Source organism: Musca autumnalis, unplaced genomic scaffold (assembly GCF_047663935.1).
Source record: "Musca autumnalis isolate F117 unplaced genomic scaffold, ASM4766393v1 scaffold_3, whole genome shotgun sequence".
Lineage (NCBI taxonomy): Eukaryota > Metazoa > Arthropoda > Insecta > Diptera > Muscidae > Musca > Musca autumnalis.
In genome coordinates this window covers 130,542,279-130,560,422 of record NW_027411866.1, presented here as the reverse complement: position 1 = coordinate 130,560,422, position 18,144 = coordinate 130,542,279, and the positions used below count along the sequence as shown (strand labels likewise).

Below are 18,144 nucleotides of genomic sequence, written 5' to 3'. Positions count from 1 at the left end.
ATTAATTTTCCCCGTTTTTGTGGAGGTTTTTCCAAAAGCTACAACAACTTATCAATCTTTTACTATTGTTTGAGATGCGAAAACAAATAACTTCTTGAGGGAGGAGGCCACAGTCATGGTGGTTTGCCTAGGAGGATACCGGTTAAGTACCAAACAACAAAACAATTCATAACCGGTTTTTTGTTTTTGGCAAAAGGAAAATGACAACCGCTAAAAGTACCGCCAGCGAATATAGAAAATAAATAATTACCACAATTTCATGATACAATAAGATTAGAAAAGTAGTCTTCTGGAAAGCATAGGCCCATAACGTTTTTATGGTTACGCGAGTAATTAAATGGTGGCTGTTAATTCATTTTGTGTCTGTGTCCTCGTATCAAACATGATTAAGCAGATATATATTTTTATAAATCGGAAATCATTAATTTAACCTGATTAGCTCGTCATTTTTAGCACATAAATGGAAGCATTGAGATGGTGGAATGTGAGAGGAAAGGGTTACAATGAAGTGTGAATTTTTCTATAGTGAAAACATAACTTAATGAACTTAATACTTTCTTCTATAGCAAAGTGTCTCCTCAGAAAACTGACAAATTATGAAGACTCTTTTAGGTAATAAAGTAAACCTTCTATCCTCAAGAAACGCGCCCAATGACATAAAAAAAATCGGTCTGAGAATTTTTCATAAAAAAATAGTAGGTCTCAGCAGCCCACAGAAAAAATGGGCCTCAATAAACCCAGTTTTTTTTATAAAAAAAAGTGGGACTCTGTAGCTTAAGGTTTTTTCTATAAGAAAGGGCTAGTAGCAGTCTCAATTGCCAGAGAATTTTTTCTATAGAAAAATGTCGTCCTCAGTATCCGTAGGATTTTTCCTATAGAAAATATTCGGTTTCATTGAACTGAGGAATTAAAAAGACTGTCTTCACGGAAATAAGTTTTTGTTTAAATAAAAAAGACTTCAATATCTTAGGAACTATTTTCTATGGAAAAAAACTGTCCATAGTTGCCTGAAAATTTTTTCTACAGAAACACTGAGAAATTGACATCAGTGAACAGAGGAAATTTTTTCTCTAGGAAAAAACTGTCCTCAGGGAACAGAGGCAATTTTATCTATACAAAAAAACTGTTCTCAGGTAACTGAGGCATTTTTTCTATAAAAAAATTGTCCTTATTTATGAAAAAACCGTCCTCAGGGAACTGAGGAAATTTCTTCTATAGAAGAAACCGTCCTCAGGGAACTGAGGAAATTTTTTCTATAGAAAAAAACCGTCCTCAGGGAACTGAGGAAATTTTGTCTATAGGAAAAACTGCACTCAGGGATCTGAGGAAATCTTTTCTATAGAACAAATCGTCCTTAGCGGAATGGGGAAATTTTTTCTATAGAAAAAACCGTCCACAGGGTATTGAGAAAATTTTTTCTATAGAAAAAACCGACCTCAGTGGACTGAGGAAAAATTTTCTATAGAAAAAACGTCCTAAGGGGACTGAGGAATTTTTTTCTATAGAAAAAAACCGTCTTCAGGGGACTGAGGAAAATTTTTCTATAGAAAACTCAGGGAACCGAGGAAATTTATTCCATAGAAGAAACCGTCCTCAGAGAACTGAGGAAATTTATTCCATAGAAGAAACCGTCCTCAAAGATCTAAGGAAATTTCTTCTGTTCTCAGGGATCTGAGGAAATTTTTTCTATAGAAAAAACCGTCCTCAAGGGACTGAGGAAATGTCTTTTATAGAAAAAACCGTCCTCAGGGAACTGAGGAAATTTTTTCTATAGAAAAAACCATCCTCAGGGAACTGAGGAAATTTTTTCTATAGAAAAAACCATCCTCAGGGAACTGAGGAAATTTTTTCTATAGAAAAAACCATCCTCAGGGAACTGAGGAAATTTTTTCTATAGAAAAAACCGTCCTCAGGGAACTGAGGAAATTTTTTCTATAAAAAAAACCATCCTCAGGGAACTGAGGAAATTTTTTCTATAGAAAAAACCATCCTCAGGGAACTGAGGAAATTTTTTCTATAGAAAAAACCATCCTCAGGGAACTGAGGAAATTTTTTCTATAGAAAAAACCATCCTCAGGGAACTGAGGAAATTTTTTCTATAGAAAAAACCATCCTCAGGGAACTGAGGATATTTTTTCTATAGAAAAAACCATCCTCAGGGAACTGAGGAAATTTTTTCTATAGAAAAAACCATCCTCAGGGAACTGAGGAAATTTTTTCTATAGAAAAAACCATCCTCAGGGAACTGAGGAAATTTTTTCTATAGAAAAAACCGTCCCCAGCGGACTGAGCAAAATTTTTTCTATAGAAAAAACCATCCTCAGGGAACTGAGGAAATTGTTTCTATAGAAAAAACCATCCTCAGGGAACTGAGGAAATTTTTTCTATAGAAAAAACCATCCTCAGGGAACTGAGGAAATTTTTTCTATAGAAAAAAGCATCCGCAGGGAACTGAGGAAATTTTTTCTATAGAAAAAAGCATCCGCAGGGAACTGAGGAAATTTTTTCTATAGAAAAAAGCATCCGCAGGGAACTGAGGAAATTTTTTCTATAGAAAAAAGCATCCGCAGGGAACTGAGGAAATTTTTTCTATAGAAACAACCGTCCCCAGCGGACTGAGCAAAATTTTTTCTATAGAAAAAGCCGGCCTGAGGCATTTTTTCTACGAAAAAACAGTCCTCAGCGGCCTGAAGAATTTTTTCTATAGAAAAAACTGTCCTCAGCGTCCTGACGATTTGTTTTCTATAGAAAAAGCTGTCCGTAGTCAGAATTTTTCTCTATAGAAAAAACTCTCCTCAGTAACCTCATGATTTTTTCTATAGAATAGCTGTCCTCAATGCCCTAATGATTTTTTTTTGTAAAAAAAAGCTGTCCTCCGTGATCTCAGAATTTTACATAGGAGAAACTGTAATTGTTGTCTTTGCGATTTTTTTTCTACAGATGAAAATCTCCCATTGACCTGAGAATTTATAGAAAATCTCTCGTCTTTATGGGTAGAAGGTATATAAAAAACGTTTCCCCCGTCGTGTGAGAATGTTTTCTATAGAAAAAGGCCTACTCAGTTGACCAAGGGATTATTTTCTTTATATTATTTAGTCCTGGATTTCTTATTTGCTCACGACTCTATTATTCTTTTGAAAATTTTCTCCCTCTCCTACTCTAGTTCCGGATAATCAAAATAAATCACCCATTAAGTTTAAACGTTTAACAACATTTTTTCGATATTCAAAATCCTGGATTTAAATAAAGTGGTAAACTATTATGGCTTATATTTACACAGGCATACAAGGATTTATGGAAAAATTCCCAGGAATGCTGATTGACATGGGATTTCTTTCAGCAAACATGTAGCAGCAGCGGCAGCAGCATTCTAGGCAATTGCCATTAATCCCTTTTAAGCCTAGGGATTAAATTGTTAAAAGGCAGCAGGTTCCCATAGTTTGATGAAGTCAAATGCCAGTGAAGAGTGCAGAGAGGGGGAGGATAGTTTATGATAAAAATGACTAGTTGTATAAGAAACAAAAAATTGCTTAATTTTCTATGGCATTTCCCATTTTTTAACGCCATCAAATTAATCAAAGCAATGAGGCATTTAAATAAGGACAAGAAGATTTTGGCCCTTCTCTTCGTGTTCCTCGGTAGCAGCGTGCCCGAGTGTTTGACTTTAGAGCAGGGGGAACATGTTGAGACAGGCAGAAAACAACCCTCCTGCCTACTGTTTGTTTACCAATACACCAAGACCTCGCTTTGCGTCGTTGATACGTTCCAAGAAAACACGACTCAAAGTGAAACGACGCAAAGCGAATTAAGATTTTCTATTGAAAACCATGTAAAGTTCGAAGATAGGTTCCAGGGTAAAAACACTATTTTTATACCCTCCACCATAGTATGGAGGGTATATTAAGTATGTTTTTCCGTTTGTAACGCATTGAAATACTCATTTGCGACCCTATAAAGTATATATATTCTTGATCAGGGTAAAATTCTAAGTCGATCTGAGCACGTCCGTCCGTCCGTCCGTCTGTGGTAATCACTCTAGCATCCACAATAATGGAGATAGGACGCTGAAATTTTGGGAAAATGCGTCTTTTGTTTGCAGGCAGGTCAAGTTCGATGATGGGCTATATCGGTCCACGTTTTGGTATAGCCCCCATATAACGGTACCCCCCGATTTACGGTATTTTGACGGTTTTAGCTACATTTTCAGACCGATTTGGCTATAATTTGACATTTAGGGTTCTTAAGTGTCAATAAACATATATAACAAAACTTGTAGACTTAGGTCCACGTTTTGGTATAGCCCCCATATAACGGTACCCCCCGATTTGCGGTATTTTGAAGTTTTTAGCTACATTTTTAGACCGATTTAGCTATAATTTGAAATTTAGGGTTCTTAAGTATCAATAAACTTATATAACAAAAGTTGTGGACATAGGTCCACGTTTTGGTATAGCCCCCATATAACGGTACCCCCCGATTTGCGGTATTTTGACGTTTTTAGCTACATTTTCAGACCGATGTAGCTATAATTTGACATTTAGGGTTCTTGAATGTCAATAAACTTATATAACAAAAGTTTTGGACATAGGTCCACGTTTTGGTATAGCCCCCATATAACGGTACCCCCGATTAACGGTATTTTGACGGTTTTAGCTACATTTTCAGACCGATTTGGCTATAATTTGACATTTAGGGTTCTTAAGTGTCAATAAACATATATAACAAAACTTGTGGACATAGGTCCACGTTTTGGTATAGCCCCCATATAACGGTACCCCCGATTTGCGGTATTTTGACGTTTTTAGCTACATTTTTAGACCGATTTAGGTATAATTTGACATTTAGGGTTCTTAAGTATCAATAAACTTATATAACAAAAGTTGTGGACATAGGTCCACGTTTTGGTATAGCCCCCATATAACGGTACCCCCCGATTTACGGTATTTTTACGTTTTTATCTACATTTTCAGACCGATATAGCTATAATTTGACATTTAGGGTTCTTAAGTGTAACTAAACTTATATAACAAAAGTTGTGGACCTAGGTCCACGTTTTGGTATAGCCCACATATAACGGTACCCCCGATTTACGGTATTTTGATGTTTTTAGCTACATTTTCAGACCGATGAAGCTATAATTTGACATTTGAAGTTCTTAAATATCAATAAACTTATGTGACAAAACTTGTGGACATAGGTCAACGTTTTGGTATAGGCCCCATATAACGGTAGCCCCCGATTTACGGTATTTTGACGTTTTTAGCTACATTTTCAGACCGATGTAGCTATAATTTGACATTTAGGGTTCCTAAATGTCAATAAACTTATATAAAAAAAGTTGTGGACATAGGTCCACGTTTTGGTATAGCCCCATATAACGGTACCCCCGATTTACGGTATTTTGACGTTTTTAGCTACATTTTCAGACCGATGTAGCTATAATTTGACATTTAGGGTTCCTAAATGTCAATAAACTTATATAACAAAAGTTGTGGACCTAGGTCCACGTTTTGGTATAGCCCCCATATAACGGTACCCCCGATTTACGGCATTTTGACGTTTTCATCTACATTTTCAGACGTATTTAGCTATCAATTGACATTTAGCGTTCTTAAATGTCAATAAACTTATATAACTAGTGGACATAGATCCATGTTTTGGAATAGCCACCATATAACGTTACCGCCCGATTTCAGGTATTTTGAGAATTTTACCAACAAGTTTTAACCGAATTATCTGTAATTTGAACATTTGACATTTGAAATTCTTAGTGGTCACCACACCTCTCCACCAAAAATTGTCAGAAAGCCCCATATAACGGTACCTCCCGATTTTCAGTAATTTGATGATTTTAGCTACAATATTAAACCGAACTAGCAGTAATTTGATATTTGAAGTTCTTAGTGGTCACAACACCTCTCCATCAAGAATTGTCAACATAGGTCCATGTTCGGATATAGCTCCCATGTAACGGTACCTCCCAATTTTCAGTAATTTGGCAATTTTAGCTACAATTTTTAACTGTAATTTGGCATTTGAAGGTTGTAGTGGTCACCACACATCTGCATCAACAATTTTCAACATAGCCCCAATATAACGATACTTCCCGATTTTCGGTACTTTTTTTTTTTTTTTTTTTTTTTTTTTTTATCGATCGTTCCCATCGCCACACTTTCCCGCCCCTGCCGACCGAGAGGGCCACCTCCCCTTAACGTAGGGAGCGCGTACACCTCATATTCCGGAATATGGGGGGTTAGTAGACTAGGGAAAACCAGCTACAACAAAACAACAGCCGGTTATAAAATTACATTTTAAAGACAAACACATCAAAAAATAAACAGGTCTAATCTAACATATTGTCTGGCAACTGTTACAACAATACTAAGAACGTAAGATAAAGTTTTTTATGACATGCAGAGGTTCGGATAAAGAAATCCTATTATATAACTTGTTATATTCATCACATAAAGATCGGAGTGGATTACTTATTTCATAATTAGATTTCGCTAACGTTAATTTAAGTGGTATGTAGTTTCGAGTACTACGTAAAGGTACATTAAAATTTATTTCGCCAATTAAAAACTGTGATTCAATTTGTCCACGCAAGAGTTTAATAATGAATACAGATCTGAGCATTAAACGTCTTTTCTCCAATGTTGGAAGGTCAATTAACTTTAGACGGTTTTCATATGGTGGAAGAGATTCAGTTGAGCTCCAACCTAAACCTCTAAGAGCAAACAAAAGAAATTGAACTTGTACTGATTCTATCTTATCAGAATCACATTTGTAAAAAGGACTCCAAAGTACACAACCGTATTCTAATGTTGGTCGAACAAGGCTAATGAACAAGCGTTTGGTCACGTATGGATCGTCAAATTCCTTAGACCAGCGTTTTATAAAGCCCAGTAATGACTTCGCTTTATTAACACAAGACTCTATATGTAAGTTGAAACGCAATTTACTGTCTAAAATAACTCCAAGATCTACAAACGAATCTACATTATCCAATTTGTGCGAACCTATGAAGTAATCGCAAGAATCAGGACGAGATCTATAAAATGATAATTTTTTACATTTTTTTAAGTTTAATGACATACCGTTGACACTACACCAGTTGGAAAGAGAATATAAGTCTTGTTGCAGATTAATTGATTGATTATAAGAATCATGATTGCTAAACAGTTTAACATCATCAGCAAACATTAATACTTTAGAGCAACGAATAACAGATGGAAGGTCATTTAAGTAAAGTACAAAAAGTAAAGGACCTAAATGGCTACCTTGAGGAACACCAGAATGCACAGTTATATTTTTTGATAAAATATCATTAAAAGAAACCCTTTGGGTACGGTCCTGTAAATAAGAACGTATCCATGACAAGAGTATTGATGGGAAACCCATAGAATCAAGCTTATATATTAACAATTCGTGTACAACGGTGTCAAAGGCCTTACTGAAATCTGTGTATATAACGTCAGTTTGACATTTATTTACGAATCCACTGTGAACGTGACATGTAAGTTCCAATAAATTTGTCAAGGTAGACCTACCCTTAACGAAACCATGTTGATAAGGTGATATTATAGATCTAGCGAAATGAGTTATTCGGCGTGAAACCAGAAGCTCAAAAAGTTTAGGAATTGCACTTAGTTTTGCAATACCTCTATAGTTTTCAATCACACATCTACTATCAGATTTATGCAAAGGAATAATAAAGCTAGATCTCCAGACAAGGGGGAAATATCCCAATGTCAACGAGTCGTTGAAAATATTTGTTAGGGGACGATAAAGTTCATAAGCACATGATTTTAAAATAGAAGTCGGTACACCATCTGGACCTGGTGAGTTTGAATATTTCAATGACAATAAACCATTTAATACTTCATCCTCAGTGAGAATAATGCGAGGAAACTGGTTAAGTTTATGAATAGTATAAGGGTAATTAAGGGAGTTAGTTGAAAATTTGGAGTAGGTACTTTGAAAAAAGTCAGCAAACATATTCGCAATGTCGTTAGGGTCACATGATTCTCTACAACCAAGTCTCATGCTACTAGGAAATTCACGTACTTTTCTTTTAGAGTTTACGAATTTATAAAAGTTTTTGGGATTCCTATGAAAATTATTTCGCATCTTTATTAAGTAATTTGAATAACACCTTGAATTTTCTTTGAGGATTTTACTTAAAATGTTCAACCGAACGTAGGTCCATGTTTTTGTATAGCCCTAAAACAAACATCCCGATTTTCTAAGGATTTTTTTGGACAAACTTTCTGTAATTTGAAATTTAAAAGTCAACAAAAATTCTGCAACAAAAATTGTTCGTTTAAGTTCATATTTTCGTATAGCCCAGATACTTTCGAACTAGCTGTCATGACATTTAAAGTTCCCACGTTATGTACCGATATTCGATATTTTGAGGATTCTAGCTAAATTTTTTAACCGAATTAGGAGTTATTTGACATTAAAAGCTCCCATCAAAAACTGTCAACATAGGCCCATGTTTTATTATAACCCCTATATAACAGTACCTCCCAATTTCTAGCCCACCAAAAATTGTCAACAGTTAGATATAGGCACCATAAAAAAGGGCCTCCCGAATGAAGCATTTTGTGTACATTATCTGACATTTTAACGTACTCACTTAAAGTTGGGGACAGGAATGAATATTTTATGGTGGAGGGTATGAAAAGTTCGGCCCGGCCGAACTTAATGCTTTTTTACTTGTTTCTTATGTCTTCAATTTTAGGAGTAGAAATTACTTGAACACAAGTCACCCTAAATGCTATGGTGGAGGGTAAGAAATATTGGACACTCAAATTTAAAACAACGCAACAACGAAAATCGAACGACGCATAGGGAAAATTGGTATTAACTAAGCAACGACGCAACATCGAAAACGACGCAAAGTGATACGACGCAAAGCGAGGTCTTGGTGTACTTAACTCCTTTCTTTTCGTTTGTTGGTTGTTTTTGTTGTTCTTGTTTCCATTCTAGGTTAGACAACAACTATTTATTATTTGCTTCCTTTAGGCCATGGTTTTTCTAGTTTAGTTTTGTTGTTTTTTAAAGAACTTTAGCAAACATTGCAGCAGCGTCTATCTAAACTACAAATGGCTTTTAGCATCTCATAATGTTCTATCACCCCACTATATTCTCTCACACAGAGGCAATTTATCCATGCCTGGTGCTGTGCTTCTGCCGCTGGTGCGGACATTTTGTAACACGTGTTTGATGGCATTAAAGAAATAAACTATTCAATAACTTGGGTACTTACTTTTACATTCATTGGCATCACGTGCCGTGGCACGACCCCAGGGACGATCATAATAGAATTGTTTGCAGCGCTCACAATCACGACCCTCGGTATTGTGTTTACATTCACAGGTCAGTTGGCCCTTGTCATCGGTAATGCATTTGGAGGCATGACCATTGCATTTACAGCGTCCACCAACAGAAAAATCGGATACGGCATAATGGAGACCGGATGAAGAGGCGAGTGCCGTTGCAGAGCCTCCAATTATGGAATTGGTTTGATCCAAGCCAGTAATGATCAAGGAACTGGGTTCATTGTATTTGCCCGCCTTGGCATCTGATGACGATTTCTCCACAGGATTATTCAAGGTAATCAAACCATTACCAACCTCAGGCATTTGTAGACGATGAAAGATCACCTTAATATCAGTGGCCGTTACCCAGTCTTGTAGCACAGGTGAAGAGTCCAAATCCCTTGCCGAAGGCCTGCCATCCAAGGTGCTGAAAGCAATTCTCGAACCCTGCAAACCATTCATAACATCACTGGTATGGCGATGTGAGTCGGTACATCGGGCCTCCTGTTCATTGTGTTTACTGATTGTGGCTCGATTTGGTCGCCCATATACCTTGCGGCATTGTGAGCTATAAAACTGAAAGGGTTGCCATGTTTTGCCATAATCCGAACTTTTATAGATGGCAATGGAATCGGGTTTTGGAGCCTTTGGGCAAAATTGCAAGCTAACATAGGTCAATTCATATTTCTTGCCCAGCGAAAGGGTCAGTGTTACATTATCTGGCGGTGCATTGGGATTCGTTACCGGAGCTATGGGTTCGGAACGCCAGCATGTGACATTATTGGGATTGTTTAAATCTGTCAGAGCTGTTGAGGAGAATCTTCTTGCAGCATTTGAATTATCACAAATATTACAGGTGTATTCTTGGCCATTGCCATTCGATTCACAATAACGTTGTGGATTTTCCATGCCACAGGTGCTGGAAGCTTCAACCGGGGCACCATAGGCAGCATTTACAAAATCCGGTATACATTTACGGGCCTTATCTTCGTCGTAGCAGGGATCTGTTGGCGCCTGGGCAGCAAACATTTTCAAGTAGATATCATTTGGTATGGCTGTTGTTGTGTGGTGGAGCGTCAGCAGAAGCCATAGGGCCACTATCAGCAGGCTTAAAAGTCTATTCATATTGAAATTTCTGTTTTTATTTTTTTTTTAACTTTGAGGAAGTTTGTTGTTATCGTTGAGATGAGATTCTATGGAGATTCTTCGTTATTCGTTGAGAAATTTGTTGCAGATTGTTTTAATACTTTCACAAAACTTTTTTACAATTTCACTTCACTTTTTTATGTCATTATTTATAAATCGGTTTCTGAAATAGAATTTGAAATTTAATTTAATTTTCTTCGATTTTTTTTTTAATTTCATAAAATTATAACATTAAAAACACAGAATCATTGTTGGTTTCAAATAATATATTTTAAGCTCCAAAATAGTTATTCTTGGGATCTAGCATGGGGTTTAGTATGTGCTGAACCAAGCATAGGATCTAAAAAGTTCTCTCTAGAATTATTGAGTTCGGCACCTCACGATGTTCGATAGAGTAAAATTATTTATAATAGAATGTTTTGTTCAATTGGAAAATCGTAGTTGATCAGTGATCAAGAGACGGAAGGTGTAACTCTGGCACAAATTTTAACCTATTTTAACCAATGTGCATGTTTTAGCTTATTCGGTCAGTTAAAAAAATACCTGAAATCAGGTGGTACTATTATAAGTATGTGGGGGTTATACAACAGCGTGGGTCTATGTCCACAATTGTTGACATCCAGTCTTGCCCAAAAATGTAGATAAAAAACTAAAATAACCTCAAATCGGAGGGATATACCAAAACGTAGACTTACATATCGCTCATTTACTCGAAGAGTGGCATAACTCAAAAAATGCGTTTTCTGAGTTAGCAAATTCTATTTTTTCTATGACTTCTACGTTATATTTCGTCTGTTCCAGAACTGCAAGAATCTACTAATTTTTACTATTTTTTCCGATAACATAAAGGAAAAAATGTTATCGAAGTAAGAAATAGTAGTAGCAATTGTGTCAAATTTTTATGAGAAGTTTGGTCACAAAACTGGGAACCTCAAATGTCAAATAACAGATAGTTCGGTAAGAAATGTAGCTAAACCCCTCCAAATACCTAAAATCGGAGGTAGCAGTATATTAGGGTAATAGCATGGGATACTTAAGCGGCAAATCTACTGGAGCCAATACGATCTACCCCTTCAACGGAAAGGGGATTGACCCGATTCATATTGGGTGAACGGCGTGTTTTAGAATACCACCCATAAAGAAGTTATTCATGGCTGAAAAGCTCAGGAAATTATGTTTTAGTCAGGGTGAGGGCAAGGCGGCCATACTTACTATTGTACCACGGTGGCTTCAACTCACTGGTTCAGTATTCAATTATTACGCGCTGAAGAATTCGAAAAACAATCTGTAGCTCTGAATAACTACCCAAAAGCTCTGAAATGCTTAAAGAACCACTGGATAAAAGAAAAATCTCTGAATTATACAAGGCTTATAAAGAGAGATCCAACTAGAGGTACTTTTTTCAATAGCCTTTTTTGACTGATCACGTGGAAGTCGTGTCATGGTATTCAAGAGGTGTCACTTCACCCAGAAAAAAACACGGTTTCGTGTGGTTTGTCCGCTGATAGAAACTTCAGACCACATTTCTTCAAAAATTATGTCGGTGAGAACGTAACCTTCAATGGCGACCATAATAGCCGATTATTTGATGCTTGAAAATGAAGCTCGTGATTCCGGCTACATTTTGGTTTCAAGAAGACGACGCTTCTTCCCCACATGACATCAATCAATGGATTTATTAAGAGAACACTTCGATGAGCAGACAATTTCAGGTTTTGGGAGGTCGATTGGGCACGAAAATTGTGGGATATGACATCGTTAGAGTTTTTCCTGTGGAGATATGTAAGTAAAGTCTAAAGTAGATGTAGACAACCCGCTTGAATTCAGGCCTTGAGGCAAAAATTCACGAGAGTCATTCGTCAGTTACCAGTCGAAATGTTCGAACGATTCAGCGAAAATTGGACTCTACGAACAGACCGTCTAAGACGTATACTCGGCCAACATTTGATAGGCCTAAAAATACATTCCAAAGAATATTCTTTCAAACAATAATAAACATTTCCCATTCAATTAGAATTTTCTGTGTTTTTTTTTAATTAGGAACCTCTAGTTGGATCGCCCTATTCACCCTCTGAGATTCGTCCTGTCCTATGACAACGTGAATATTTAACTTTCCAGTATGTTTGAAAGAACTCCGTTTTAGACAATTTTGAGTAGAGCTATCGATATTCCTAACATTCCCAACATTAAGCGGGGTACACACGATCAGTTTTGACTGTCGATTTTTCGGATATATCGATAAATGTCAAAGTGTCCAGCAACCACAAAATATTTTCTGGTTGCCTGATGACTGACAAAAATGAACGGCCACACTGGCAAGCAACCGATTATTTGAGCAAAACTGGCAGTCACAACTGATCGTATGTAACCCACTTTAGATTTTTCGATATTTTACTTAAAAAATCGATAGCTATCGATATTATCGTTAATTTGTCATCACCATTAAATTGGAAATAAAAATGGAAAGTCCAATGCCTTTGTTGATATTTTCCACAAAATATTTAGAAGAAACTATCTGTCAATATTGTACTATCGATAGTGCCATCGATTTTTTGCCAGCTCTAATTTTGAGTCGATTTAGCTATGTGTGTCCGTCTTGCTGGAGGGCACGATATCTCTCCAACCGATTTGGTCCAAAATTTGGTCCACATAATTTTTATACCCTACACCACATTGTGGTAAGGGGTATTATGTCTTTATGCATTTGTATGTAACATACAAAAGGAAACGAAATAGACCCATAGTTTCTTTTGGGGATTACATATAATCACTTTCTGAGTCGATTTATGCATGTCCGTCCGTCCGTCTGTCCATGTAATTTTGTTCGCAACGTACAGGTCGCACGTTTGGTCCGATTCATGAAATTTGGGGACTACAGTTTTTTTAGCCATAGGAAGAACGCTATTGCTTTTGGTGAAAATCGGTTCAGATTTGGATATAGCTCCCATATATATTTTCGCCCGATTTCACGTATTTGCTGCACCAAACACGATATGTATGTCCAATTTTGATGAAATTTTGAAAGTAAGACTGAATTCGGTCTACAAATAAGTGTGCCAAATTATATCGAAATCGGTTCAGATTTGGATATAGCTCCCATATATTTTTTCGGCCAATTTTACGTATTTTCTGTACCACACATGCTATGTATGTCCGATTTCGATGAAATTTGGAGTGCGTGACTGAATTCGGTCTAGAAATAAATGTGCCAAATTATATCGAAATCGGTTCGGATTTGGATATATCTCTCATATACATTTTCGTTCGATTTCAAGTATTTGCCGCACCAAACAAGCTATATACGTCCGATTTTGATGAAATTTGGAATGTTTGACTGAATTCGGTCTAGAAATAAGTATCCCAAATTATATCAAAATCGGTTCAGATTTGGATATAGCTCCCATATATATTTTCGGCCGATTTCACGTATTTGCTGCACCAAACACGCTATATAAGTCCGATTTCAATGTTATTTAGAATGTGTGACTGAATTCGGTCTGGAAATAAATGTGCCAAGATTCAAGATATATTTATTGAGACTTATATAATGAACAGTTACAATTCGCATGTGACAAGGAAATCTTAAAACTATTTTGTATTATTTTAATTAATGTGTAATGGCATAAATGTGCCAAATTATATCGAAATCGGTAAAGTTCTGGATATAGCTCCGATTTATATTTTAGATATTCACAGTGGTGTAGGGTATCATATAGTCGGTAGCGCCCACTTTGATCCTTTCCTTACTGTTTTTTTTTGCCCAATCATAGATCAAGTTCAAATATGGTCCGTATTGGCCCACTACCTACGGTTCCTCCCCCACAAAAGATCAAAATTTTTCGAGAAATGGTGCACAAGATAACTCCATACATTTATTTTTCGTAATATTTTCATCCTGAAAACCTGTCAAAACTACCTGTAGTGCAATGGTTCGAATACGGACTATATTCGCCAACTTCTTCGGGGACCTCTCACTCAAGATTTCTAAAGTTTTCCCAAATGTGCCGTTTAGGTACAGGTCCCTGATTGTTTAAATTTTTTTTTGCAACAGGTTGTCCTCGCGGTCCCTATTGCAACGGTAACATTTTTTCGGGCATGACCACATTTCTCAAGAAAATGGCCCAAAAACTCTAAAAAAAAAACCTGCCAGTATTAACTAAAATGGCTGATAGGCACGATTACTTACTTGTCCAATTAGGCACGAAAATTTTCAAATCCCAATTTTTTTTACCGAAAGTACTTCTTGTGGCCCTGTTTACAGCGATATAATGTTTTTTGTGGGCAAATCCATTACATTGTGAAACAATTATAGACCAAATAAAGTGAATGATGGGCACGATAACGGTCTACTTCTTCGGGTACCTCCAAATTTCCAAATTTTTTGCAAATGTGAAGTTTGTGACACGTTTAGGATCGTTTCAAAACTTTTATGGTAATTTCTTCTTATTACAGGGCCATAATGTGTTTTGTGGGCAAGTCCCTGCTTTCAGAATTAACTGTCTGCAAGCTCCAAAAAATCGTACGGTGCCCAACGTAAATGGCTGGTGGTCCCGATAATCGAGAGTAATGGCTGACATTTGGCCAACCTTTGTACATGGTAATATTTCTCTCAAACTTAAATCAAGATAGAACATAGTCTATATCCGCCAGATCCCTCGGGTTCCTCACCTCATAAGTTCAACATTTTGCTAAAGTGCAGTTCGGGGAAATTACGAAAATTTCAGCTATTCTGATTACAACCAAGAACATTTTTTCGTGGCCCAAAAAAACTGGACGAACTAAGACGGTTCATTAGCCCGATAAATATTGAAACGAATGACCCCCAACATTATTCCCAATTCCAAGATGGACTCTGTGTGGCGTGTGAAATTTTAATGGCAAGTAGGCATTGTAATCATAAATACAACATTATATATTTTTTGGTAGGGGAAGATAATACATCCTGAGATATGGGTTGCGAAATGACCCTATATTTATAGCACTCCTTCAAGCATTTGTCGCTCTAACGTGTTTAGTAGTCTTTGTAACAATGCTATACTTTTATTCTATTTGGACGGTGATGACGAGGTCTGTCCGTGGAAAAATTAATCTGACTGTTTATAATACCCATACCCACCACCATAGTTGGTATCTTTTACGACCTCATAAAGTATGCATACATATGTATATTATTGATCAGGGTAAAATTCTGAATTGATCTAGCCATGTCCCATTTTAGGTATTTCAGCTTTATTTTTTTGCCCGAACTACCTGTAATTTGATATTTGAGGTTCCCAGTGGTCACAAAACTTCAGGTATTTTCAAGTTCTTAGCTGACCGAACTGGTGTTTGCAGTGTAAACAAATATTGAAGGATGGTTATTAGTCATAAGACCAAAAATAACCCTTGTACAATAGTTTCTGAGCAAAAAAGTCTTAATGATTTTATGTAATTTTAATTAAAATTTTTATTTTGTATTTTTTTTAATAACAATTGTCCCACGATTTCAGAACCTCTGCGGCTAAGATTCTTCCTGCAAAATATAGCTTATTATTCGTTTTCCACTCCCATAAAATATTTCTATTTAGTTATTGTTATTCCATTAGGCCAGAAATGATTTCTTATTACTGATTTATTCACAATTAACACATTTTTAACTGCAATATTTCTTTGCAGAAAGATCCTTTGGTTTCATTCATTTCAAAACAAAACATTTCATGATTCTGTATTTTTAATTATAGAATTTATGTGCAAACTATTTATTAAACATATTAAAATAATATTTAGTTTTTATTATTTTTCAAATTATTTAGTTTTTATTTTCATTATTTCATTACTGCATCATTTCATTAATTTAATAAAGTATTTGTTTCAATTCTTTTATAATTCCTTTTTTCACATTTTGTTTATTTATCTTTTTCAGTTAGTATATAAATTTTCATCAAATTTTAATATTTTTTATTAAGAACAATGTTCAATATTGATGTTGTAGATTTTCCAATTTTTCGATTATAACGATTTTTTTTATATATAATTAACTTCACAAATCACCTTAAATTTGTTTAATTTTTTTTTTTTTTCAATTCCAATTTTGTAGGCATAAATATAAATGTCGAATTCGTTATCTTTTCGTATAGGTATCCAATAATTCTTTTGATTTAAATGTATTAATTTATTTCACAAAATTTTCATTAATTCCAATAATTTAAATTCGTATTGCAAATATTTCTTTTGCGTTCGTTGCGTAAATCGCGCGCGCAATTTCAATAATTCTGCAAACGCACACACACGCGAACCGCAAATAATACAACCGTCGTCCAACCGCTATTCCTCGGTATGCGCGTAATCGTACGCGCTAACAAATATTACTCTCGTTTAACCGTTACTTAGTTTTAGTTAAATGTTTTGTTGTTGTGTTCGTTAATCGCTCTAATTGCATCCGACGTATGCAAACGTCAAGTTCAGCTGCCTGTTCACAGTCAACTAAAAACACACACCGAATATCTTGTCCGCGGCGCTATGGTTAGCAAACAAGATGCGAGATGCGATGAAACAGGCGCGCACACGTTTGAATGTTTGAATTTTCAGAGATTCAGACGACCATGGCAATAAGAACGGCAACAACCAACCACATCCATGGCGATGATGGGATACGTACGAACAACAACAGCCCAGCCAGCACTTATCTCGCATCCACCACAATGTTCGTTGAATGTACGTACATCGGATATTGTTTGTTGGTTGGAATGTGTGAGCTCTATGATGGAGAGTAAGGCAAGTAGGCATGTGAAGATGAACAAGACCCAACCAACGGAAATGGCAAAAACGGGAGGCTGTCTGTGTATTTGTGTCTCCTAATGCTGTTGCGATGTTTTTGGCGCATTCACGCAACAATGACTGGCGGCCACACATCAGCATGGGGTTTCCTTCCCCCATGTAATAGCCGCTTCAAACAAAACACAACATTACTTCATACCAAAATGGTATGAAACACACATGTTGCTCTTTCCACAATACTTTGGTAGAGGGTGGGAGATTTTCTAAAACTACCTGATGCTAAATCTCAAGTGTTATGTTAGCCACATAAAAGGTTTGTGGCTAAACTAAAGAAATGTTAATAAACATTTTTTGCTCTTACTAAAATGTTAAAATTTTTGCTCTTTTATATTATTGTTCTCATTTTCCTCAAAACTCTTAAGACCGCCAAACTCACCTCATGCAAATGAGATGTGCGCAGCAACAATTTTCATTTGAATTTTCATGGTTGCCTCTCTATTTGGGAAATTCCAAAATTCCCACATATAGACAGGTGTTGATTTGTGCTGTTAGTCCACACTCCTTTTTATGACTTGGCATTACATTTTTCACTTCCCTACAGGACACACACTAATCAGAGCTCATAAATGGATTATTTTAAATTTATTGCAGCAAAAGTTGAATAATAATTTTTTAGCATGAAATGTGTTAAGTTTAACTGCCAATTTGTTGAATTGCAATTGTATCAGTATGCAATTTGCATTTGTCGAGATTTAATTTGAAGATTACAATAAAAAAGCCCAAGTAGTTTAAGTTGCCACATTATACGGAGTTATTCAATAACCACAGGGAGTTATCCTTTTTTCAATATCCAGAGGATTTTAATGTAGTAGTTCAGTTATTAGCGATTGTCGGAGAACGTTGATTATTAAGAAAT

The 18,144-nt window shown here is 36.0% G+C and overlaps 1 protein-coding gene across 3 annotated transcripts in view; it reads right to left on the bottom strand.

Annotated features, from left to right (window-relative positions):
* The window catches only part of NetA (Netrin-A), a 313,182-nt gene extending 296,003 nt beyond the window's left edge, over positions 1–17,179 (bottom strand). For 2 of the 3 annotated variants that reach the window (XM_073974385.1, XM_073974387.1), the window contains exons 1-2: positions 16,503–17,105; positions 9,275–10,635 (exon numbers count right to left, since the gene is read on the bottom strand). In XM_073974385.1, coding sequence (XP_073830486.1) covers positions 9,275–10,451 — 1,177 coding nt within the window. In that variant the 5' untranslated portion in view covers positions 10,452–10,635; positions 16,503–17,105. The other variant, XM_073974386.1, reaches the window with a different exon arrangement.
* Positions 17,180–18,144: the final 965 nt, after the last annotated feature.